The sequence below is a fragment of the Camponotus floridanus genome, unplaced genomic scaffold, assembly GCF_003227725.1.
Source record: "Camponotus floridanus strain SB8 unplaced genomic scaffold, Cflo_v7.5 scaffold21, whole genome shotgun sequence".
In the NCBI taxonomy this organism is placed as follows: Eukaryota; Metazoa; Arthropoda; class Insecta; order Hymenoptera; family Formicidae; genus Camponotus; species Camponotus floridanus.
This window is the reverse complement of record NW_020229337.1, coordinates 209,808-237,807: the sequence shown is the minus strand read 5'-3', so window position 1 is coordinate 237,807 and position 28,000 is coordinate 209,808. Positions and strand designations below refer to the sequence as shown.

Sequence of the window (28,000 nt, the reverse complement as noted above, 5' to 3'; positions counted from 1 at the left end):
TATATATATAATTCATATTCTAAATTTTCTTGCCGAGAGAGTAAAATATATTTCCACGAGCGACATGATGTTCCAGACACCGAGAGACGGTGACAAACAAGTGATCAACCCGGAGAGTAACGTGTATCATTTGACATATGTTTCAAGACGATATGATCGAATACACGCACATTTCTTGAACGCATTTAACTTGAACTCGTTTCGGGCTTTCCTTTAATCCGTGCAATGCCAAGATCGAAATTTACTCCGAATCATTAAAAAATCTCTTTGTTCGCTGGAACCACTTGCTCTATTAGACGGAATGTTCCGGAGAAGTCTATTCGTGTTAAAGAGAGAGAGAGAGAGAGAGAGAGAGAAATAATTCGTGAGATAAAAAATGCGATTATATTTCGAGTCGAAAGGTCGAGTATACGTAAAATTTCATAGACAAAAACTAGCGACGACGAAAGAGGCGACTCTCCTTCGCGGTGATCGAATTGGAGGTTAACCTGTCACTCGATGGCAGATCGATTTTACGGCGGTGGGAGGAGGGGAGAGTCGCAGACCGCCGTTCGTCGCGCGATTACGAACAAGCACGATATTATGTAATTTCTGGCACTCACCTTGTACGCTAATCGTGCGGACGTGCGGCCAACTCGGCACGATGGTCTCGATGCAGGTGTCCTCTCGTTCGCCCGCACAAGCGAGGATAGATGCGGAGATGGGCCGATGATTATAGAGAGAGGGAGGACGTGTCCGGGAGAAGAGACGAGGTCACACACTGTGGCAGCCACCGATACGACACGATTGTACACTTTCGTGAACGGCGCGAGATGATAGAATGAGAGAGAAAAGGAGAAAGAGAAAAAGAGAAGAAAAGAGAGAGAGAGAGAAAGAGGAAAATGTCAAACTTTATCACGAGTACAGCATGGTGCGTGACGGACTGCGTACGGCAACGATGACGGAAGAGAGAGAAATAGCAACGAGAACGAGAACGAGAACGACGAGAACGACGACGACACGGTTACACTCGCGCGACACCACCGACACCGACACTCGATGACGTCATACCACCGGCGGCAATATGGAGCCCGCCGACGTACGCGACGACGCGACACGACACGAACACTACAACGATAATTACGACGAAAGGTACACGCCGCGTTTCGACCGTTCGCTACTCGGCCGTAGCCGTGCTGTGCGCCGTCTATAACCTCAAAATCTCTAGCGTCCGTATGTCAAGAATGTGCGACAGCGGACGCGCCCCGTGCGCAACAGCGACGAGACACGAATCCGAACTGAAACGAAAGCCCAGCCGAGCGGCGCCGAACCGGCCCGAAGTTGTCGCCGCTCGCCGCCGCGCGCCGCGCGCTCCCATTGGTCAAACGTCCTCCCCACTAGGGACTGTTTATTCGGCCGCTCCGCTGCCGCTCTAGTCGCACGAGCGTAGTCATTCCATTGAACAACGCGGATGAATTGTGTGATCCGACGATGTAGAATGTCGTGTCATAACCTCTTCGCTCGCTCGCGGATCGTATGTTAATTGATTTCGTTCGATCGCGCGTGAAACAACGGCCATTTCGGTGTCGTCGACTCGTGGTTTGAATGGATATGCTTTTGCGCGATCACTCAATTGCGCCTAGTTTCACGAATCAATTCTCGAAAGTGTACTTCCGGTATCACAGTCTTTGGAGTCTTTGACGATTTTCGATCGTTTAATCCGTTTCTCGTCGACGTGGAGAAGAATTGCAGGTAGGTTAGGAAGAATTACTTACGTAAATAGGTACGGAAATGATAAGCGGTAATTTAGATAGTGTGAATGTTTTAAAGTGACTGAAACTTTGCTCGATTCGGAATATATAGTGTGTCTCAAAAAGTCTTCGCGCGATTTTTTAGTCATTTAATACAATTTTACATGAGATTTTTGTTTAGTAACATCAAAATAAAAATCCTTGATTATTAAAAATCTAAGTATTATGAAAAAATATTCTATTAAAATTTATTCAAAATTAGAAAAGTGAAAATCGGTGACTCAGAATGCATATTTGATTTTATATAAAAAGCGATTTTAAATCGATCAAATAGAATTTGTGAGGCCTCTATATATATTCTGAAAAAAACTATTATATTTTATTGATTAAAAACGCTTATTTATATTATCACTTAAAAAAAAATTTATTTCCAGAATTGGAGTAAATCAAGATGACCCCATCACCTTACGTCTCTCGAATAAATCAAATCGACGCTGCTCAATTAGACACGGAGATTTATAAAGTACTGAAGAATCAAACAAAGGAAATTACGAGATACAGCGCGCCTGGCAAGGTCGACAAATGGCAGGCGGAGGTAGACGTTCTCTTGAAACTTCTCATCTGGAAATTCTCGCTGCAACGAGGATCCTCCACATTCGGTCAACGACTCCTCAATCTGCACTACAGTAACATCAATCAGAAGAAAGCTGTACTTTATTTAATTTTCAGCGTTCTACCTCAATATCTGAAAGACAAATTAGCCAATGAGAATTTATCGGATCGTGGCGTACTCGCCCAAATTCTAAAGTCATTCGTCGATTGGACATCGAACGCTGTTAGTCTGCTGGAGCTGATCAATCTGCTCTATTTTCTTCACCGAGGCGTACAATCGCGCGTAATAGAATTTCTACTAAATCTGTCAAGTCAGCCGATAACGACGCATCGACCCAGAACAATCGGCTACTCGTACATGACGAGGGAACTCTTGTGGCACGGTCTGATGGAGCTCTTCACCATCGGCATACCCATGATCAACTTCCATTACCTGAAGCATGCGGTAATGCGACTCTGGCGACGAGCAGAACCGCCGATGAGGCAATCGTTCCCGGTGATGGACACCGCGACCAAATGCGTTTATTGCGAGGAGAATCCGATCTTGCCATCGCACGCCGGCTGCGCACACATCTTCTGTTACTACTGCCTGCAAGCGCACTTTACCGCGATGAATGTGTTCCACTGTCCTAGCTGTAATATCGAGCTCCATGTCGAAGATATGAAGAGATTTACGCTCATGAGTGCGCCATCGAGCGACGACGAAGAGTCAGACGATAGTTTTGAGAGAGTGGACAATGGATAACGCGTGAACGTATGTATATTTTTAATTTTATCCATAATTAAAGTAAATCGATTATCGTGAAGTGACGGATACAAATTGTGGTGCCTTTATTTTCAATCTACATAAACAGTGACTCTGTCGAAAACACTATTATTAAAATAAATTTAAAAAATATTTATTTGTTTAATGGGGAAGGTAGGTTATGGAATTAAGCGAGTTTTGTAGGAGGAGAGTCGTCGCAAAGTACAACGATTAGAATAAGTACAAATGATTTTTTCATTATTATAATATCAGAATTAATTAATTACATAAATTCTACAAAAAATAAAATATAAAGAAATGAAAAAAAATTCACCTCTCTCTCTCTCTCTCTAATCATCGATTTATTATGGGACATGGCAAAAGGTTAAGTGTATGATATTAATATTTTTTTATTAAAAATAACAATACAAAATCTTCTTTATTTTTTTCATTTTAATACAGCGAATCCTTAGTTTCCTGATGTTTTTCTCCTTCTTTCCGAAACAAATAATAGTAGATCAGTATATGCTCTCTTTTGGCTCTTATCAAAAATTATACTAGATGATTATATAAAAATTTTATGCTGCCGCTGTATATTATAAAACGCTTGATTTTCCGCCGCGCAGGTCGATGAATCGATCATTTACATGCGATAATGATACGTTCATCGATTAATTTAACATTTAGCTGCTGCACCTGCGCTCGATGGGCGGGTATGTCCCCGGACTTATTACATGAGAAACGATATATATTATAAGCACTAGAGCACAGAAAGGAAAACGCGAAACACATACACATAAATTAACACTTTTCATTTGCCTCTCTTATACGACGTTACAAATATTTCACTCGAGTTTAAACTCTTATCTTGTTTTGGAATGTGTGATTTATAATACAATTGTATATATAATACGAATTTCTTCGTTTAACGGGAAATCTCTTCTCGCAATGATATTTAATTGCTATTTGTGCTTATAAAAAATATCCACGTCTACATTCACGCAAGTCTACTCTATTCTAATACTAATCTTACATCGCGACCGAGTTTGCCCGAAAAAAAATACGGCAATTGGAAAATATCATTTATTCTTAAATTATGAAATTTTATTTTTCTACTTTTCATATCGCGCGTTCCTTTTTTTAAATGTAGTAATTTATAGTAATGTCTTCTTTAAAATAAAAAGTTTTCAATCTAGAAATCTATATATTTTCTTTCAAAGTTTTGCTGTTATTTTGTTATTTGTATGCTCTTTTTCGGGCAAACTCCTTAATTATTCTCCGCATTCCTTATCAACACTTTGATAACACAATACTAAAATATTCTATATGTCCTTTCTATATCGAGGAGTTTACGATGTCGAAGTTTGCTGCAAAACAAAATTCTCGATGTTTGAAGCAGAAAAAGAGAACGTAATAGTGCGAGGCATTCATTTTATCAATATATGGGAATGATTGGCGCATGATCGTCATTATATAACTGCTGAATTAAGATATTTTAATTAAGAGATCGGCATTTGATATTATCTCAAAGCGCGTTTGAGTATCACAATTTTTCAAATTTATCTCCTTCAGATGTATTGATGAGAGATAAGATGATTTACTATGAGTAAAATTAAAAGATTCGATGCAATCAGTCATCTTTTTAAAAACTCGGGAAAATTTATCTTAAATTTGCGAAAATACAATTAAAATTATAATTTATTGGAATAAAAATAAGTTTAATTCCAATAAATCGATTTAATTATTTAATTTCAATACATTTGAAATATAAATATCAATTAAATTAGATTTAATTTTAATTTTATTTTCGCAATTTTGTAATAAATTTTTACAAATTTTTAAAAAGAATTTTTATATTAAATTATTAAATTTTATGATCGAAGAATGCTTTCGAATGAGCAATATATGAGCAATCTCAAATCTATTGTTAAAACGAAGAGAAATCATTGCTCAAAGATATGGACTTGAAATCCTCGCGAAATTCTCAGAGAAAGTCTATAATTTTTTAAATCCTTATATATATATACATATTTATATATCATTTTTCATGGAACTTTAGAAACCAAGAAAATGGAAGTCATCGGAGACATTGAAAACTAAAATGGATCACGTCTATAATTCATAAGTTTCACTTCAATCATCAAGAATAGTATCTAAAAGATGAATCTTACAAATTATAATCTTAATTCATTTCTAGCTTTGAACGACTTATATAAATCGATTAAACTGTATGTATATAAAGTTCGATAAATTAGGTAGGAAAGAATGAGTCCAACAATTTGCTATGATGAAACAATATTAATAATGCATAATATTTTCTCTACCCCGTTCTCGACGCAAAAAACATGAAAAAATATATATACTCACGATATACGCTATACAATAGATACACAATTTGAGAAAAATTTACAACGCATTTCTCACAAACGTAACGGAATTCAGGTCGCATAATTTCGCGAGCGAGGTCGATCGCAATTAATTATATGCTTTAACATTCTGAATTGATCTTGTTTGTTTTCGAGAGAGAAAGAGAAATCTGTCATGTTATTTTCCAAGGATGTAAAATGTGTCAGGTGAGTAGAAACTAAAAGAAAAAAGTAGAGAAATAGCAGTTATACAATTTTTGGAAGTGTTTAGATATGTGTGTTTTTCTTCTCTTCCCGGCGTAATTGATTCTTATTATAATCAAGCGATTGTTCATAATCTTTCCCTCCTTATTTTTCCTCGCATGCGCGTTTCCTTTTCTTTTAATGCTAATTTTCGCGACTATATACCTATATATATTACCCGTATATGTTAGATCTTGCACATGATCAGTACACATTTACATAGGAACATTGACGGCTTTCTTCTCAGGACTAAGAAAAGAAATTGATTTCTGGTCGGCAGAGACGATCTCGTTATACGTTATATACAGATTTACTATGAATTTTATACTTTCGCAAAGACAATAAACAAGCGCAAAAAATTAGAAAGAATAGAATTTATAGAAAAATCTGATTTTTTCATTATTCTTCTTTTACTTTGCAATTTCTACCTTTGCGACATATTATAAAAAAATAAATCTGATTTAATTTTAATTACGCGTCTTATTTCAATTTGGAGAAATTATCCTCTTTTGGGGAAATATTCCTTCTCTTTTTCAAATTCTTAGAACTCGAAACATCTAGTGTGAAAGATGAAATACGAACGACTTTCGAACGAAAATTTTTTAAGCTCTCTTGTGCTGCTTCGTTGAGTCACGATTATGCATACATTTTATCTGCGTACATTTTATCCGCAGCGACAGTAAATATACGATTCTCGTTCGATTGCGCACTTCATACAAGATCTCGTTTCTCTCAGTTATTATTTTGACGAAATATCCTGCACCGACTCAGAATATTTTAGAACAACAATCGGTATCGCAATTTGTTGCTGCCGCAAAAATATTATATCTATTCTCCTACGAAGATGAAAATGATACATTGGAGCATGGAGCAGTGTAATAATTACAAATGCAATTGGATAAAGGTGATATGCAGCATTTAAACACAACTAACAATAAAAATTCAAAATTCTCTCACAGAGATGATTTTAAAATATTCGAAATTTTTCTAATGCTCTTTACAGCTCTACTAAATGTTTTTCAAAATTTTTTATTCTTAATTAAGATTGAATTAATAATAGTTGTGAAATGTCTAACATGAATTAAATCTATTAAAAAATTACGCTGTCACTAATTAATTGTAGTGTTCTAAAGCTATATCAATAATGAAAGTAATTTTTCATCTGAGAAGAATTTAAAATAAAGATTTCAAATTTTTGTAGCAAAATAGAATCTTATTTTTAAATTCTAAATTTTAAAAATTGTTTTATTATAAAGTATTTAACTATAACATAAGATTTCTATAGATATTAAAGATTTATCATTTTCCTAAGCACAATATTCTTATTAGCATCATCATAATTATTTTACGTATTTTATCTACATGCAAACTTATTCAATTTTATTAGAATATAATATATCACCTTCATCCATGCATCCTTGCAATTGTTATTATATAAACCTCCTAACAATCGAATTGTACGATCGTACCGGAAGAAACTTTCTATCTTAGACCATCATCGTTATCATTATTGTTGTATCATTAAACAAAAAAAAAAGAAAACGAGAAACAGACAATAGAACCGAACAGTCTAATATTATATCACACGTATTGCGCAAATAATTCTTACTAACTTATTTTTTTTAACGTTCCGATCTAACTCGCAAGCGCATAAATCATTTACGCTTAAAAAGATTTCGCAAAAGACTTAGTCAAGAACTCTTCGCAGTAAAATCGTTCGTTAGGCATGTTCAATCGGATCGATCGAGTGATCCTGCCTTCTCTATTCCGACTTTTCGACTTCACGAGAGAACCAGGCGATTTTCCCCTCCTCTGCAAATCAAGTAAAAATTATACTTTTTTCGTTAGATTTGGAGTATCAGCTCGATGTGGGTAACGCGTTATATTTAATAATGCGCGTGACTCAACAACTTATTTACCTAACGCTTTCATTCCTTTGTTCAAAAAAAATTAACAAAAATTACGCTTAAAAATTTGAATAAATTATATTGAAAACAAATTATATCTTATATGTCTATAAAACGATCATTTTGCGAAATCGACTGCAATCGACAGAGCTTTCTGCGTGCGAGGATAATCGGAAAAAATCTAAACTTGGCAATCATTTTTAAATTCTATATAAACCGTAAAACGTATATATTTTATTTAAATATTATTATTGTTATTAAATTTTATTATAAATATCATAGAAAAATTACAAAGAGTGTTTTGCATTTCATTTCACGTTGCACGAATTTATAGGTTTTTATAGGTATTTATATTAATATTTTATAGGTATTTATATTAATATTTTATAGGAATTTATAGGTATTTATATATTTTATATATATTTTTATATATTATATAGTTTTTATATGCATAATTCTTCACTATTAATTGTGTATCGTTCTCTTGATTTTGCCAAGTTTAGAGCTAGTTTAACGCTAGTTTAGCGCTAGTTTAGAGCTAATTAACGAAAGTTCCCTAATTAACACAACGATTGTCATCGCGAATTGAATACTTAGCTATCGATATCTTTTTTCAATCAGCTCCTCGAAAAGTATCGTTTGTGGTACGCGGAGAGTAATTCGCGGAATATTTTTCGCTATATAGAATTTATTTTATATTATTATATATCTTCTTTTTCAATACACGCTTTACACGAAAAGTTCTTGCGGCCTATTCTTTGACGTGCGTCCAGCGTGTTTCGCGAAATAATTAATAAATATTTTGTAACTTATATATATATACTTGCTTCGTATAAAACTCGAAATTGCAACCGTGTGAATCTATTATAAATCGCATTTAATTATTGCGCAATGTCGAATCGTTCATTAATGCTGGTCGATTAACAAAATTTTGAAATTTAAATTAACATGTTAATCAACGTATTGACCAACATATTGATCAACATATTGAACACATACGATCACATATTCGAGCTTAGTCTGAATTAAAGGTATGTGTGAATTTTTGCTAGGACGAAAATTCGCTGAACACACGGGACATCCCTCGCCCATCGCATTTCATTCTAAGTTCCTGAACTGTAATAATTCTTCCTAATTTGTTTAGATTTCATTCAAAACATCTATACCCACTTCACATTTCACATACTCGCTATACACTTATACATGCATTCACTCGCAGTTACCAATCATCCGTTCATCAAGCGAATCATCATATGATATAACGAGTGGAACGCGCACTTCATTTCGCGAACATTATAAATGTAATTTATTTGATGGCTTTTTTGCCAGCAACTGGCACGCTTATTTAGAAACGTTAATTTAAATCGCGGAATCAATATAAGATTCGATAAATATTCGAAATAATTCGACTTTAGCAAGATGAAATAATAATGACGCATCCATCGTGATCGGATAATTGTGTAACAAACGAAGACAGCGAAAATATTAACGACTATCCTAGATCCTAAGGCACCTTTTGGGCGCGCGCCGAGAACGGCGAAAAAAAAATGAGGAAAAAAAAGAATACAGCCAGTTCCCGGCCACAAAAATAACTTCCTAATTACTTTTTCGATACTTAAGTAGCTTCAAATCAATAAACCGTTTGACATACAAACCGTTTGACTATCGATCTCGCATTTGTCTATTTGCGGTACAGATAACCAAATAGTCCTTTCGGTTTTCATCAATCTCGTTCGTTCCCTCCGATATAACGGCGTAACGTTACTCGTAATTATGCGCGTCCGCGCATGGTTAGAATTAATAAGTACTTATTATTTTGACCGACACGCGGCATCTCCAATCGGTTTCGAGAACGTTGATACGCCGTTTGGAACGAATAGCGATCAGTATTTTTTTACCATTTAGTATCCAGGTTGCACTTATCTGTCGATGCCGACAACGTGGACGCCTTTCGTTCGGCGCCAGGCGCGGCGCTCCCAGAGAACGGACTCGTTCGTTTGTTCATATCTAAGACATGAGAACGAAATTATTAATAATAAATAAAAGAAAAATTTTAAATCATTGCAGACTGCACTATCTATTTTATTTTATTTTATTTTACTATCCTATAACAGAATAAAATAAAATAGAGAGAAAAAAAAGAAAAAGAGAGAGAGAGAGAGAGAATGAATTTTTCACATGCAACATACCAGATATTAATAGCAATATTTTGCGTCTCGCACCCCATGCAGTAATCCCGATTTCGCAGAGATCTTTCTCTGTCAGAGAATGAAATGTAGACATGTCCACTTCGTGAGACGTGAACAGGCCTTAACAAATGAAAAAAAGCTATTTCGATTTTTTTATGCAAAAGCAAGAAGCAGTGCAAGCAAAAGAATAGGAGCATTTGATAGGCAATGTACATTTTATAATATGATTGTGATTCGTCAATACTCACGTATATATTTTTCCAAGCCGATGCTGGCTAACATGGTAGCCAAATCATTGAAACGATGCGACGACGTGATTTTGTTTAATTGGGAAGTCGATGTGTGATCTATATAATTTGAGGCCATCCCTATTTGTCCAACGCGATCTTTGCTCGAGATAATATTACCGAAATCCATCTCGGTATTGAATACCGGTGTGGTCGGTTCTTTCCACAAGTCTGAAGGATGTGACGTCAGCTCCTGCAGAAAAAACTGATGTGTCATTATCTCAATACGATTATTTGCTAATAAATATTTCAATATTTAATTCGTCTCGTAATAAATTATTACAAGCTTTATTAATTATTTTTAAAACAATTTTTATAGCACTTTTTAAGCCAAGATTTAATATCGAAAAATATTGACACGAACTTTGATAGATTTAGATAAATAATTTAATCTTTATTAATATTGATTTAATTGCTTTGAAATCGAGGAAACTTGTAGTTACCTTGCTTAAGTCACTTGTAGTTATAGGCGGAATACTCTGGCTGAGGCCATAACCAGACCACGCGGACGTCGGTACGCGAAAGTCGTTGTTACTCGACTTGTTTTGCACCGCCTTCGTGGCTAATAGCTTCTTTTGTTCATAATCGAAAGGGGTTAGATGTTGCTGTGCAGCTATCTCCAGTGATTTTTTCTCGCAACCAGGTGCACGTCGATCGGAGACCGGTATTTCGGATAACATGCTGGATATATCCGCTGAAATAACAATGAAAGTTTATTATTACTTTCAAATGAGAGAGATTGTTGATAAGCTAAGGATTTTCCTGAAATATTTCACTTACGTAAATTAGAATTAGTATCCGTAGGGTTGACTGGTGAAACATTCCGAGGACTGATAGCAGGACTTGATAGAGAGCTAGAGACGCTACTTAGCGAGGAATAAGCTGAAAACGAGTTCATAAAAATTTAAGTCGATAAAAATCTAAATAAAAATCAATTTTAATTATGTTGTAATTATTTATATCATAATAATACACGGACGTTTATGACACAGAAATAATATTAGAATCATAAATTTTTAGCATTAAATTACATAACTGTAAAAAGTTGTCATAAAAATACTTCTCAGGAAAATACGTGATGTAACGAAAGTGAAAGTTGAAAAGTGAAGGAAATTGAAATTTTTATGGAATATTGGTGAAAAAATTGAAATTAGTGAATGTAGAATAAATCGAAGACTGATTACTTACCACTGCCACCTTCTTTACTATCCGTCAAATTAGCGTTGAGACCGTGGATATTAGAAAAATTGCTCGATACACTATTAGAGTGATAAGTTCCAATACCAGGAGGTAACATATGATTCGATAATCCATGAGAAGTTCCCATTATATTGTTGTGCAACATGTGCTGCGTTGTCAGCAAGTGGTTCAAATGAGGGTAAGGAGAATACGCACACATGGATGGAACATAATGTGCAGCAAGGCCCCAGTGCGACGATAGTCCCATGGAATTCGGCGAGTGCGGAATTGGCGACATGCAATACGATGGATTTTGCGTGTTTACATTCAACATGCTCGAAAAATTATCTGTCACATTATTGATCATATTGTTGTTGTTGCCTAGTCAAAAAAAGAAAACAAAAAAAGAAAGAATTAAGATAATGGCGTTGATAATTATCTCTCTCTAAATAATTTTTTAATTGATAAGTAATACGAAATTTATTTTCGTCAAACTATGATAATTATGAAAATATATAAAAATTATAGATACAAGATAATTTTACTCTGAAATGAATATATTGAAATTTTTATTGGATTGAATTGTAAACTTCAGGGTACATCTAAAACTGTGTTAGAATCATCTAAAACTCTTACTTAGATAGAACGTTTTGATTATCTGTATCTATTATTCTGATTCCAAGTGATTTTAATAGAGGACACTTACTGATATCGTTACTATTATTACTTTGGAAAATACTGCCGGCGTTCGGAATGTGATATGTAGCCGGTATCTCGGCATGAACTCTGGGTTCGTCCAGTCCCAACAGTTGTTTTCGCGCTTCGTAAATATTACCGGCATTTCTCTCAATCCCCTTAATAATCACGGAAAGCGTGCTTTGTTTCGGCTTATGCCGAACGTTGATAAACACATCTAAAGATTGCATAAGTTGAGAGATCTTTTCAGTGTCTACGGTAGCGGATATAGAATCCTCCGGTAGGTCAAACATGAGTACTAATGGTAATGATCCCTGTAAAAATATATTGTAATGTTATTTTTTTTTCATTTATTCGCAGAAAGAACCAAATCGTAGAGATACTATACGTAATATATACACAATCTTTCGCGAAACATCAAGTATATTTATTTATTTAGGAGTTTTAAATCAGTAATTATTTTATAAAATCTAAAAAGAAATAATTTAAAATTGCAATATAGAATATAAAGTTAGAAAAATTAGCTTTTAATAAAATTTTTAGAAAAAAATAAATTCATGTATAATTTTAATATTGAGGAAAACGAAAATATAAAAATTGGGATTAATTATAAAATCTCGAATGTGTAAATTTATTTGCTTACCACTAATTGTTGCCGAGCCAAGTAAACATTATGAATAGCGCCAGTAATTGTGACATTGCTTTTTTTGAGACTGGGTATATTCGGATCGCCAGCATCGGGAAACATAATTTGCGTGGCGGTACGCTGCATTATCATTTTCAAATTGCTGCTCTGTTTCCCTAGCACGATGCTATGATGTTGGGGTGAGATCTCCATCGACATTTGTACTTGGATTTGACTCTACGAAAAATAATTTTTGAAAATGTAACGAAGAAAAACTTTTATGATTTTTTCCATATTAATTTAGCGATATTAAAAAAAATAAAAATTAAAAGAAGTGACAAAATAAATTGACATAAATTTAAAAATATTTAAAGAGAGTTAAATGCAGAACAATGATAAAACAAAATGCTTTCATGCTTTTTTAAAAAATTGAGGAAATCCTAAGAATTTAATTTTTTCAATGTTAAGATTGATTTCCCCAAATCCTTAGGAGAAAACAAATTAAACTCTTTCGATCATTTTTACTACTCACAGCTAGATTTTTACACATATAACGGATTAACAGAACTGTCGCCTCCTTGACTTGAGAAACCTCCCATTCACATCCCTTAACGACCACTTGGGTGGCGTGTAGCTTCGGTCTCGTGCGAAACATCACTTGCACATTGTACTTCTCCTGTATCTTTACGACGTAGGGTGAACTGCAGTCTGGCGTATTTTGCGATGCACCCATTATAGGCAATTCGAACGAAAAGATCAGAGGTGTCAGATTCTAACATATGAAAATGAAAATATGAGTCAATATTTTATTACAAACATTCTTTTTTAAAGTGGGCATTCAAAAAATGAACGAACAGCGAATGTAAATTTTTATTGTTAAAATTCGGAAGATGTTTATAAAAGACAAACAAAAGCATATTATTTATTAAGTCCGCTGTAAATGATTTATAATTCGCAGCAAAATTTTCGAGAAAATTTAAAATTCTGCTTATTATTTTCTTATGCATTCTATGATACAGAAAACATGTGAAATATAACATAAGTATAAGAATATATACATATATTGGATGTACGATACATAAAATTATATTATAAATAAAATTCTACTTTGAATTTTGTTGCAAATTTTGTAGATAATTTAAAGAATGGATTTTACAGAATATTTGTTCGTTCATTCATTAATGCTGTTTGTTAGTCGTTGCTAACCCACTTCTATAAAAGTTTCTCCCAAAAATCTTTATTTTTTATTCTCAAAATTATTTTTTTACATAACATAAATACAATATTTAATGTAACATTATATGTCTTGGTATTATGACACACAAACATACCGAAATAAAAGTTCTCAAGTTTCTCAATTAATGTATGTAACATAAATTAACATAAATTAACTGAGAAAAAGATTCTTTTGGATTTTGAAAAAAGAATTTCTTCTATATTCATTATAATTGCAACCGGTATTATATTATACAAAGTATATAACTTTCTTCTGAAACATCTTATTGTTAGATATCATAAGCAAGATAACTTACCCTAACACGTGCGCGGGCACGTTCAACGCTCTCCATCTCACCAGCGATAGAGACTTGATTGCTCTTATCCTGGTGATTGCTACGGTTACTATCTGGGAAATGGATATGACAGCTAGTTTCCTCCATCACTCGCTTAATCGTCAGACCACCCTTGCCGATGATATGTGAATGGTCAGTGTAACTAACGTCCAACTTCATGGTCACTCTGTTACTTTGCTAAAAGACAAATTGTAAGAGATTAATCGTCTGTTTCCAAATGTAATATATTATTATTATTATTAATTCTATCGTATTATTAATTATCTTTATCGTTGATTGTAATCTGTTGATTTCAATTCACTAACTTTATTGATGATTAAATATTCTTGGCCCAGTTGTTATAAAAAATTATATTACTTTAATAAATTAAATTTACTAATTCGGGAAAATAAAATTCTTCTTGTATGTTCTTAATTAAAAATATACATAAATATATTTAAATATACTTTAACACAAAACAAAAATTATAATACTTTAACATGAAACAAAAATATCAATAATGATGATCTCTGAGAAAATTGTCAATGAAAGTGATATAGATAAAATTTTTGATAATAAATTTATATCGAGGATTAATATATCTTTATGTGTGTAATGAAATTGAAATGAAATAAATTTTATATTAACGAGTGATCGATAAAATCTTCGCAAAGAAAAAATTAATTTTCAAAATAAATTATTATTGATAGAAAGTACGCATTTTCTGATAGCATTCTTTTATATTGTATTTATTCAGCTTATTCGGCCATTGATATGCGCATTGCGTTTTGTATTAATTTCGAGATCGTTGACTCTCCATGCGTGAGCTTCTCGAAGCGTATCGTGCGCCGGAGATTTGCCGCGAAATGACTTATGTGCGCGTGATTTTAAATATCACGTGGCCGAGCATTACATAAAGTCACGCGATTACGTCGCATGATCTGCCGTCGTGCAATTTGTAAAACTTCTTCCTCACCATACAATATTTCTTCTACGAAAGATATCCAGAATATCTCAAAATATCTGGTATTTATTGTATAGTAGTAAAATTGTAATATTTCTATACATATATAAAAATATTTATTTTTTTTTACAATAGGATACCAACTATCAAATTTCTCTTTGCGAAAAAATAATAAGATGGTGCTAACAAATCTGATGAAGATCCTTTGACAAAACTTTGTCGATCAAAAAATTCATGTATAACTCAGGCAAAATTCATGAATTCAAAGAGAGAGAGAGAGAGAGAGAGAGAGAATTATTCTAAAAATTTCTAAAAAATGTGTGTTTATGCGTAAATAGTGGAGGATATGTTAATAAATATATTAACTTTGATAACGATTTTAAAATTTAATAATAAAAGTTCACACGACCGTCTATCTATTTTTTTTTTCATTTTATACATGATATTTCATATATTCAGCAAATTTTGAGGACGTAATCAGATGATGCGATCACAAAATTCAGAACATTGGCATCTTACCTCAACTCGGAAAGACATTGAATGCACACACGTGTTCTTTATAAATAATAACATGCTATTTACACGCCATTCGCGATCCATAATTAGCGCTATGTATATAGTGTCACTGTCTCGCTGTTTTTGCACGTTTTACGCAAAGCTTAGCATCTATTTTAAAATACATAGAACCATGTGTGCGATGCGGGAGAAAAGCGACTCAAGCGAACCGTAAAGAAAAGGATTCTTGTGTCTGAAAACCGAAAGTGGAATTTTATCTTTGTTTCTCAGAGGGAATACGTTCCTTTCATCGGTATCTTTCTCATGATGTTTCTTTGTATATTCTCTGGAATGCGCACACGTCGGAATGCACGTTAACGAGGAATGCAAAGTAACAGGAATTGATCGGTATGACCAGCAAAAAGCGACAAGTCCGGCGATTTAACGGTAACGAAAAGAGGTCTCGTCGCATCGCTTCTTACAAGCTTTTTTAACCGGGAGGGAATACGTGGATACGACACGAACAACAAGCAGTGATCCAAGTCGCTTTTCGCAAAACTTTAAGAAATTAATTAAAAAATTGCAAAATTTAAGTTTTCTTAAAATTAATGCAATCTAATTCTAATTATTTATACATTAATGTAAATCATAAATTTTTCACTCAATTTAATTTAAACTCGAATTTTTTCACTTTCAAGATTTTATTTCTTCGAGTTTTTAAGAAAGTGAGCACGTTAGATATCTAATCAAGATGCTTACGCTCTCATTAGTAGTTTTGCAATGGTCTTTAGTCTCTTTCGCTCTCTTTCTCTTTGATGCTCGCCTAAACGTCCGACGATTCGCTTTCTCGTTTCAAAATTCGTGACCGCGAACGTATAAATAGAAAACATTCTTCCTGCATGTTCTCCTTCCTTCTCGCTACCGCTTGTTACTCCCGACCTTTCTTACTTGCGACACGTGTCTGATAATTAAGCAGAAACGTGCATAAAAAAACACGGAGAAAAAACTATAAAAAAGCAAGCCGAAGAAGCCGGTTTGAAAGTCTAACGACCCGATGCGATAAGAACTTGTCGAATTAAATATCGGCAGCTGCTGATTCCACTTGTATCAGATAAATATAGATGATTTATTAATTATTAATATTTTTCTTATTATTCATATGTTAAGCATGAAGATGTTTTATAGAAAACTTGTTTGTTTTTTGCCTCCGGCATCTTTTATAACAGATATAAATATATTCTTATATTCGTAAGACTTATATAAATTACACAGAATACTTGGATAACTTTTCTGATTCGTTATCATAAATATTTTTTGTTTTATGAATGATATATTCTGATTATAAATTATATTAAGTATCATACCAAATATTTTCGACATTTAGTTATATAAAAATTCATCTACTTTTTTAATTTTCCAAATTGCTCACAATATTTAATATCGTACTTTGACTCTCTAAAACATATCATAGAGTTGAATTGAAAAAGTTTATATTGATTTTTATTGCTTTTTTATGTGTTTTACTTTTCAATTATTCCAATTTTATTCATATGAATGTGAATTGAATAAAATTGGAATAATTGAAAAAGGGAAACACATTTGTAGTTTTCTTATTCCATGTCATGTGAGTAATCATATTTGCCGCATCCTTCAATCATGATAATAAAATTAATAAGCATTTTGCATTTGATCGCGAGGCGGAAGATTTTACCAAATGAAGCAATGTTGTATTGAAATTAGTAAGGAAAGGCTCGAAAATTATCCGATATTTGCAGTTTCAATATTTGAAGAATTTCCGCTGACATATTTTTTCGAAGGGATTCTATTTCTCCGACCAAACGGCAAAACATTCATTGTCAATAGCATTATTCGGTTGCGTTATGCATTTTGATTACTGATTGCATACTAATGCACTCATTATGCATAACATTATGCATAAATAATAATCTGACGTATGCATCTTAATTCTTATCGATCTTGTCAAAAAGGAATACTTACCCGTGTGTCCAAAACTTCCATTATCTTCTCTTTCGCTGCTCGTACGTCATCTAATCGTCCTGCGACTTTTATATGCGGATCTGCAAAAAAGAGGCAGAAGGTTGAATTGCAGTGATGATTGCGTGGGAGTATAAAAAGGTGATGACAAATCGCTTCATTATACATTCAATTATAATTGTCCTCGTTAGTTATAAATTCTATTCCATAACTGGAAAAAAATAGATGATAAATCAAAAATAATATATCTCTTTGACGTAACAAAAGTATTTTCGATTTTTAAAAAATGCAAAGCAAATTCTTAAAAGAACATTTTTATACTTTCATATATTTTTTATTTATATTTTTCAAAGTAATTAATATAAGAGAAAGGAAAAGGAAACCTCAAATAATTTTAGTTTTAAAGATTAAGATTATCAATAAAATTTTATCGACGATATTCACCGATACTGTTTCACTCAAACCGAGTTTCTAATCAGGCAAATAATGAGTTCGTCGTCTTTACGATGGAATGACTCTTATGCATATACAACGCGTTCCAAGAAAAAATTTTTCAACTCGTAACAACCGATATTAGTAGACAGAAGTTAAATATATCGATAATATATTATCATCAATATATACATATTTATCGATGATAATATATTATTATCAATATCAATTATCGAAAATATTTAGTTTGTTACAAGTTAAATTTTTCCTTGAAATGCGTGTATATATATATATATATATATATATATATATATATATATATATAGAGAGAGAGAGAGAGAGAGAGAGAGAGAGAGAATAATTCCATCGTAAAGACGACGAACTCATTACTTACCTGATTAGATGTGCAGCAATGACTCCATCAGCACATGTACCAAAATAACGCTAATACTAATTCAATAAAAATAATGATTTTTATATGTCAACAACAAGTTAGTGAATTTCTGTCGATAGATATGCATATTGTCAAATTTGATATCATCAAAATTACATCGACGAGATCTTTTTTCGTTAACATAAATTTAAAATTCTAAAAAATTATAATACGTAGAATTACGAAAATAATACGATGTTAAGAAAGATAAAGATCTTTCGAAGTCACTTTTAGTATTCGTGACGCGCTTCTTCCTGAATACAAGACCTTCGACTGTATACGTATTCCAAAGTCGAGTGCTATGATGGGTCATGAACTGCATAATGATGCGTACATACGTTTCGCTCGTTGTTCGTTTCTTATCTCTCATATATACGATTTAATAATTTATCTATTGATTGAAAATTAAGTATTAATTATTAACATGAATAAGCAATATGTATAAAATAGAAAATAATTCTTAAACATGTTACGTTTATGTGAAATACGTGACTGTGCTGTGTTAATAGAAGGAGTGGAATTTTTTTTAACGAATTTTCCCACACAAGTAATTATGCATTTATTTAATAATAAATATTAGAGATTTTTCACGAAATAATAAAATGTTAATCTTGAGTTAATATTAAGGATAGATTTATTCGAATAAAAATTAAATTGAGTGTTTAATTATCAAGCTATCACTATTAAATTTGTGAAATTTTTTAAAATTGGCAATTATGAAGTTTCGATTGAATAAATTCATTAACAAAAAATTTCCCTCTAGAATAAAATATATTATAAAAACTTTTCAAAACGATATCACATTGCTTCATTAATATTTTTACATCATAACATTTGCCTTTAATCTTTTCTTTCTCTCTTTCTATCTCTTTTTTTCTTTTGGGTAATAATTATGTAAGAGACAAGGAAAACAACACAATATATTATGTACTGCTGTTTTAAAAATCGGAGCGCGATTTTCTTTTCGATCATAAACGCTTAGGTGGCTCTTGAAAATGCTACGTAAGAGCGATCATCTATCACTTCTCGCGGCTATTCGGATTATTTTTAGAACCGACGCGACGGTAGCGGATTCTTCGGCGCAAGACTTTAAGGCCTGACCTGACCTCTTTAGCTATGTCGCGCATAGAAAATCGACGAGTCCCCTGTTTGTACAAGCGATAAGAAGTTGTCGTTGCAATAACAAGAAGTGCAGGAGGTCTAATATAATCTAAATGATAGACCTTGAAAAAGTTAGAATGTATATCGTTATGTATTTTGATAAATTTTTGGAAGAGAAAACTGCATATGGAATTTATACGAAAAAAGACAATGATAATGTTGAAACATAAAGAGAAATTATAATAATAAGTATATAGTAAAGAGTATAAGTATAAGTATAAGAGTAAATTATAAAAATTATTTAACAAACATACATTCGAATCCGAGATTCAATCAGAACTATGTTTTAATAATGAAACAACAATATAAAAATAATGTATAATCTACAAAAATAGATATTAATTATTTAGATATTTTATTTTGACATTTTTTTATAAGAAAAACAATCACATATTTAAAAAAAATTTAGTTCGTCCCAGAATATGCCTCTTTATATTAACAATTTATTTCATTAGCTATCCTGTATACAAGTTTCTAAGAAGAATCCCTGCTCTTAAATTTTAAGTGAATTTAATTAAGTGGAATAAAGCACTTCTTCTTACAATATTTCCTCTTACTGATAATCCTATAAATTTCTTCGATCTCAATCTCAAGAAAGAAACTAATCGGACAATGTGATAAAACAGTAATAATATGAAGTCACGCGATATCTGGTTTTCGAGTTTTCTTTTGTGTACTTTGTAAACAAGAAAAACATGCATTTCTCGATATCCGTGGATATACCTAACAATAAATGCAACTCCGATATAACATTTACTCAGAAAATTATTTATATTAATCATATAACTCTCCGATTTTAAATGAAATAAATATATCTTTCTTATGTTCCTATTTTTGTTATTCTTGATTTTAAATTTTTAGAACGTATAAATAATAAAGATATAAAATTTATCAAATAGTGGCAAATATGTATTTTTCTAAATAAAAGTTCGCTCAAATTTTTAATTTTTATTTTTATTTCTTTTCTCTAGTTTGTCATTATGAACCATTTTTCTTAGTAGTTATTATGAACCATATTTTTCTTTTTCAGGAATTAGAGCAATAGATATTATAGATTAAGATACTAATAGAGTATTAGATGGAGTATTAGATAGAGTATTAGATAGAGTATTAGATAGAGTAATATTAGATAGAGTAATATTAGATATTGTATCATATTACATTTTAAAGCTTTATATATATTTTATCGCCCGAAAACAATGTGGCTTACGTGACTCGAGACACGCGGAGAAAATTAGAGCGGCTGCATGATACTGATTGACGTCTAATTTGATCACAGACAATTATTTGACTGGTTTGGCTCGACTAGAATCTCACTGATCTTGCTGCGCAAAATATGCGATGATGGTTTCGAGAGCGGGTCAAATCGCGAGAAGATATCCTATCGCGGCATTGAACAGATAACTTGATATACATCTATTGACCTTGAAAGCGCATGTTGTGAATCAATTTGACCCAGTCGTTGCCTGAAATGTAAAATCTATATGTCGATAAAATCAGGAGATTGTATTTTAAATACGATTATTAAATTAAATATGTAATTTATCTTTTTTTAATTAAAGATTATATATTACTTGATTAAGCTGTACTTACGTGACTAAATTGCAATGAAATCTTTAAAATTTTTTTCTTTTTTAAGGCTTGGTTATTTTCTATATTTTATATTGTTTTAATTTATCATTTCTTAAAATTTTACTTTGGAAAATTTTATATTTTTTAAATTAAATTATATTTTTTCAATTCAATTTAATTAAATACTAAGAAAATATTTACTTTTATTTAAGAAATTGAAAATTTTTTTATATAATTAAAACGACAATAATTTCAAATTTTATTTTATAGAAGAAATAGCAGAATATAAAATTTATATGTAGGCAATCAATAATCAAATAATCAATAGATTTGAATAAATTCTACGAAGTTTAACAACAAATTCCTGCCAGTTATCGACGTTTTCGCAATTACGTTTGAGAAATTATTAAAATGATCGGAATAAAACTTGTAAATGTCTCATTAATATTATAATCCGTATCATGCATCCGCACCGTATATATATTTATAGAATAACTCGTGCATTCTGATGATAACTTGGAGTCATGAGGAGCAACAAGATATGCGAGTTTATTTATACTATATTACATATGTTGCCACACATGGTTTCGTAAAAGAAAACAAAACAAGCAAGAAAGCACGATAGAGGGGATGAAGAGAGATGCAACAGTTGTTCAGATCACGAAGGCGGCATGAATCACCGAAAAATTTCCACAAAGTCCGATCGAATATTGGTTTGAGCGAGTGAGCGATGGGTCGATTCACGCGACGCGTAATTTATTTGTCGAGAGATAAGTGAAAAATAATATCTTACGATTGACCTGAAAAATATTCGCACAACCAACTAATCAATCGTTACAGAAGATCTATTTAGAATCCTTGAATATTTATTTTTTCGTAATTAAATGGAAATTGTTTCCTTATTTAAGATCTATTTAGAATCCTTGAATATTTATTTTTTCGTAATTAAATATGGAAATTGTTTCCTTATTTAAAAACTTTTATTTTGATGATTCTTTTCGTAATTATTTTTAATGAGTCGCTACAAAGTTAGCAAGTTGTAAAATGACTCATGACTAAAATGATATTATGAAACATATTCACGATTCTCTCTCTATTGTTTAATTACTTTCTTTTCTCTTATGAATCTCAGAACTTTTTTAATAAAATTGTGAAAGAAGAATTAAATCTAATTTTAATTAAATTGAAATTAAATTTCTATCAAAATTCTAACTTTTCTATTTCTGTTTTAATGGGATAGAATTAATCTAAAGATTTTCTGCAAAGTGTACAGAATTTTTTTCGGCAGTGTATGATTACACAACATCGACGACAAAATTTTAAATAGCGATCGTAAAGCAACGTGTGCAAAAACTCGTTCAAAACGTCAGCTGACAAAGAGGCACGACCCGTTCGATTGACGTAATCCGCGAACAATGACGCGTGTAATCGACTGCGAATTTGAATGTGACGAATTCAGCGGGGGTTCGTAAAATGTGATTTTTGAATCATTTTTCAAGTTTTTCAAGAACAGATAACTCGAAAATCTTAATTTTGTTGCTTTCGAGAACTTCTGCTAACGTATCGTTTTTCTTGATTCCACGTAGAAAATTGTTACACACTATTATTCTTGAATTCGCAGATATTTTTAAACAAACTTCGTACGAACTTTAGAAAGAAAACATTACTTTTTAAAAATAGATTCTTCTTTTAAAGTTAAAAAATTATTTTTTTTTGCACAATTTCTTATGACTTGCTATTAGTGATTTTAAGAATAATCTAATTATTAAATTAGAAATGATAGAACTTGTTTAAAATTTCTATTAAAAGTTTCTTAAAATTAAATAAAAAACAATAATATGTCTAATCATATTGTCTAATCATACATATTTTGTGTATGTGTAACATTCGTCAATATGCGGTGATGATGATGATGTTGTACTAATTTAAATTGAAATGACTCAACCATTTGAAATTTAACATTGTTTCTTATTTATCAAAAGAAACGTGAAAAAAATATTTATAATACTAAGACAATTAACAACATTCCATTATTATGATTACTGTAATTAAACTAATAGCTTGTAAGATAGTAACATTTTCGCTTTACATATAAATATATAAGTAATATAAAAATAAGTAATATAAAGATTTTACTTTATTAATGTAATTACAGTAATTATATGAGGAAATTACACAAAGTTACACTACAAAAACTGTCTAAACGTTTAACTATTTTTTGGAGTAATTGCCAACTCGCATTTTGCATGTGTACATAAAACTCCAATGCGATATGATAAAAATCTATTGTAAACATTCTTTCAATGAACTCTTTTCTAACATGTGTAATCGATAAGTGACACATCGATTGCACTGGATTACATCAGACGATCACATGTTTGATAAATCTCATACCTTTCTTCGACTTTGCCCCGATCTTCAATCGCGATGGCCACGTAATGATAGTATTCGTTCTTTCCATAACCTGTAACAATATGAAATCGATATTAATAATCGATGATTAATAATTGATTATATGATTAATACTATCTATTAAATTTTTTTTTCGAATACATACGCACGTGTACTTAACCTAACTCAACCAAAAGATTGTAAAAAAATTCGAAGCATTTTCAGTTTCTTTTTTTGTAGATAGCTTTTAAAATTACCTTTTAATTGTTTAATTTAATAGACGAATGATTATATATATATCTCTTTATTTTTCTAACAACATTTTAAGTTTTTTATAATATTTAAATAATGAAAATGATAATGATTCATCATTATTTAAAAAGCATTTATGATGTAATTTTGAATTATCTTATTTTTTTGTGTAATTTTAATATTTAATTTTCATAGTTTCTAATTATCAAGAATGTTATACGTTAATTCCTCGGTTTTATATATTTTTATATATAATTTATATGTGTAAAGAGAACATAATTTCTTTCACCTTTATATGTACTTTTGAGATTTTTTAATTTTCCGAGTTATTTCATTTTTATATAATTTTCTCAAGAGGATCTTATTTCATTAATATATATAATCCTCCTAATTCTAAATAAATAGATTTATTTTTAATTGCCAATTAATTGTTATTTATCATAGATAAATATTATTGAATAATCTCCACACATATAGTACGCTATAAAACTAATATATTCTTTAATTAATCGGTTAATGGTAAAAATTATTTAAAAAATCTATATAAATTTAAATTAAAAATTTTAGATATTTTTAAACTCACATAATATACGACGAAATAATTTTTCTTATCTGTTTTCAACCTTTATCTTTATTTTGATCGAATTTTATGCGAAATTTAAAATTACTATATCTAATTCTAGATTTTTTCAAAGATTAGAAAATAAGTTGCGATTAAATTTTTATTTACGAAAAATTTACTCTTTGTCAAAGATTCCGTCGTCTAGCTAAGAACTCTTATTCGTTCTATATACAGTTTCTATCTTTAAACAAGTCCTGATCTCTTTAAATTATTAAACTCTGACACCTTCTTCTTCTAACTTTAGATAAAAGGTAACTATTTTTAAAGTGAATATATATCTGTATATGTATGCACATGCGCGCTCACTCACTTTAGGCAAAGAAAACTCGAATCAGGAACTCACAAAAAAGCAGTTTAAGCTATGAATTTCTAAACATAAAACCATAAAAATCGTGAATTACTTATTCTGTAACTCTAAGTAAAATCAAGGCAAAACTGATTAAAATCTAAAATTAATACTTGAAGTAATTCTTAACTTACTGTTACGAATTGTAAATTGTTATTTATCATAGTTTAATTTACAATATGCTATATATTCACGATATAAGAAGACTAAATTGAACAAGGTTCTCTAAACACGAACTGTGGTCTTCGGCTGCTCACTATGAACTACTTAAAATTTAGTTTGTTCCTACAACTGCAAAAATTTTTACCACGGTCATTTTCTTCTTCGATGTAGGTTGTAGGTAGGTGATTTATGAGGCCTTTTCGAAGAATCAATGTGAAAGTAGAAAAATTAAGGCGGAGGAGCTTTTAAGGTTCTTAAGGTTGTAAAAGAGAAAGATCACGTTTGGTATTAAATGGTTTTAAAACTTAAAGAAAATAGAATAGCATTTTCATTTTCTAAATAGAGAAAGGAATGAATCACTGTCACGATAACAATAACTTCGTCATTTGTTGACTGCAACAAACACTGAGATGATTCTATCACGAATAGATCGAAGCATAAATTTACTTTCACCGCTGATCACGGAAGATTCCGGAAGATCTCGTTTAATCTTGTTTCGAGATTCACCTCGCCGTAAAAATAATTCTCGCCGCGAATTTTTCGATCTCACATTTAATCTCTGATAATGCAAGGAAAGAGGATAATTTCTAATCGTGAACTGTTTCGAACTACTTGGGCACTGTGTCGAAGGCCACTGATTAATTTTCAATTTTGATCGTGATTATCAGTTGCGAATCCTTGTATCACTGTGCTCCACTTAACTATCACTCGATGCATCTGAATCACCTTTTAAAACATCACAATAAATAAACTTACAGTTTCAAATCATTCGTTTATTTCTTCTTCTCTCGAACTTATTTATAACATCAATTCAAGGTTGCACGTGAATAATTGAAGTTTTTGAGAAAATTTGAAAATTAAAATTTGTAAGATTATACCACGAGATCACCGACGCGAAGAAGACTGACTGACTAGCGAGATAATATAATGGTCGTTCTGGTCGACTCCATCTCCCACTACTTCTCGCTTACCCCACCTTCAATCACGACTCCACTTCTCCACACCACTTACTTCGTGTCGTTTACTCTTCTCGTCATTGTGATCCTGCTTTTCTTTTTTCTTTCATCAAATTTTCCCTTCCCTTTTTTCTCTCTCTTTCTAAGCCCTTTCTCTTTCTGAGCATTGCATTAAAATAATATTATGTCGCTCAACGTATACTTAAATTAAAGGACGTATATTTTCACATTCATTCAAGTCGCTTTAATTAATGATAATCTAGATATGACTTCAAAATTTCTAATCGTTTCGAGCTGTTGTGTTTTCGAATTTCCATCTTTTCATTTTTAAGATTTATATTTTAATGATTAGAAATTTCATTATATATTATATATTATTTCATCATATGTTCGTCAAACGATTAATGATGTTTATTAATTTAAACTTAGCATTAAGCCACGATCAAAATATTACAATATTTTTTGTATTTCGATAAATTTTTGCCCAAAAATTATAAGAACGGAGTACTTTTTTTAAAATTAATCTGGAATAAATAATTGCAATATTTTTCTTTACGACTATGTAAGCTTATATAAGCACATTAACATAGTAAACATGTCGACCACTGAATATCCATAAATTCTGTGGAATAACATAAATGAATCATATACCGTTCGTGTCATTGGTTGAGACGCTCGCATGTTATATGTGTATTTATATCATTTGGTACGCGATAACTTTTAAAATTTATTACGACGCGCGCGAGAATATAAAATCATTAAAATATCCTGATTTTCAATTTTTTTGCTTTACATTATTAAATTTATACATTATTTTATATAAATTTATACATTATTTATTCATTATTGAAGTACTTTTTATGAGGCTTGAAATCATTTCTTAATTTTACATAAACTATAAAATATTTTGTAAAATATTCATTTTTCGATTATCTTACCTTAATACTTTTATGTACAAAATAATGAGAGGAATCAATTGGTGTAAAGAAAACATACAGTTGTTTTTAAGAAAAAATATGGAATTGTTATACAAATTACATTAATATTGTATTATTTGAGAAAAGATAATATATCAAATTTAATTTCACGGTATTGTCACTTTAAAATTTGTATCTGTTAGAGGCATTATTCATTTTAGAGCCTAATCCTTTCAATTTATTATCCATTTTGTTTTCATAATGTAAAAAAAATTTCTATTTATAAAATTGAAAGTTTTAGAAAGATATTTTCTAAAAAGAAACTTTTCTTTTAATAAGAAAAGTCTTTGAAAAGAATTTTGTCATTATTCTTTTAGGGATCGTTAGATACACTGGTAGATATTTGTACGCTTTCATAAAGCAATGCTTTACCTGACAAAGGGGGCAATATTTACAGTATATATGTATATACAGGATGTCTCTGAATTCAATGCCAAATTCAATACAACGGCTTCAGGACAAACATATGTCCGAATTCGAACAATTTTGGAGTTATAAGGTAATAAAGATGTTTTTTTAAGATAATATAAATTGAAATAAATGTTGTTTAATGTTCTTTAAATAATGTTTGTTTAAAGCTTTACAAAAGATGCTCAGAAATTCTTCCGTCGACTTCAATACACTCCAAATATTTTCCAAAATGCTTGAAACAATCTATTAGTTCGTGTTAGAAAGTGTATCTCGAAGTCAACGGAAAAATTTTTACGGACATATATTTATTAATATTTTCGATTATTAACATTTTAACTTTTTTGCATGTCCTAAAGCCTTTGTATCAATTTTGGCACTAAATTCAGAGACACCCTGTATATAAGCATTCCTGTAAATCTCTCTATATTTCTATAAATTCTAAAGAAAACCAGAAAAATTTTACGAACCTGTTTATAGGTTGAGTAAACTTGAAAAACAGCCTGCTTGCAATAAAATCGTATCATTTATATACACAATTGTAGTGAAAAACGACAAAGAGAAAAAAATAGTAAAAATCTTGCAATTATGCGTATATGTGTGAGTTAAAATTTGAAATAACTTATTTGCTCACATACAATTTTCCTGTCAGAAATCTTTCAGGAAACATCTACATGATATAAAATACAAAGAAATTTTTTTTCT

At 31.2% G+C, this 28,000-nt stretch overlaps 3 protein-coding genes across 9 annotated transcripts in view; 1 reads left to right on the top strand and 2 right to left on the bottom strand.

Annotated features, from left to right (window-relative positions):
- The window catches only part of LOC105253069 (stress-activated protein kinase JNK), a 136,721-nt gene extending 135,435 nt beyond the window's left edge, over positions 1–1,286 (bottom strand). For both annotated transcript variants that reach the window (XM_025408434.1, XM_011260849.3), the window contains exon 1: positions 603–1,286. The gene's annotated coding sequence lies outside the window, so the exon portion shown is untranslated. The remainder of the gene's footprint in view (positions 1–602) is intronic.
- A 127-nt stretch (positions 1,287–1,413) lies between these two features.
- LOC105253071 (peroxisome biogenesis factor 2) overlaps positions 1,414–28,000 on the top strand; it is a 34,830-nt gene continuing 8,243 nt past the window's right edge. The window contains exons 1-2 of one of the 2 annotated variants that reach the window (XM_011260861.3): positions 1,414–1,731; positions 2,165–3,096. In XM_011260861.3, the coding sequence (XP_011259163.1) occupies positions 2,182–3,087 (906 nt within the window). In that variant the 5' untranslated portion in view covers positions 1,414–1,731; positions 2,165–2,181 and the 3' untranslated portion in view covers positions 3,088–3,096. Of the gene's footprint in view, positions 1,732–2,164; positions 3,865–28,000 lie in introns of those variants that run through there. The other variant, XM_011260860.3, reaches the window with a different exon arrangement.
- LOC105253070 (protein bicaudal C homolog 1-B) overlaps positions 8,032–28,000 on the bottom strand; it is a 30,223-nt gene continuing 10,254 nt past the window's right edge. Inside the window, exons 1-13 of one of the 5 annotated variants that reach the window (XM_011260859.3) lie at positions 25,711–25,864; positions 23,576–23,645; positions 17,587–17,666; positions 14,112–14,327; positions 13,112–13,351; positions 12,598–12,816; positions 11,965–12,268; positions 11,268–11,639; positions 10,860–10,961; positions 10,523–10,773; positions 10,041–10,272; positions 9,793–9,912; positions 8,032–9,610 (exon numbers count right to left, since the gene is read on the bottom strand). In XM_011260859.3, the coding sequence (XP_011259161.1) occupies positions 9,498–9,610; positions 9,793–9,912; positions 10,041–10,272; positions 10,523–10,773; positions 10,860–10,961; positions 11,268–11,639; positions 11,965–12,268; positions 12,598–12,816; positions 13,112–13,351; positions 14,112–14,327; positions 17,587–17,666; positions 23,576–23,642 (2,316 nt within the window). In that variant the 5' untranslated portion in view covers positions 23,643–23,645; positions 25,711–25,864 and the 3' untranslated portion in view covers positions 8,032–9,497. The other 4 variants (XM_011260858.3, XM_025408432.1, XM_011260855.3 and 1 more) reach the window with 4 other exon arrangements.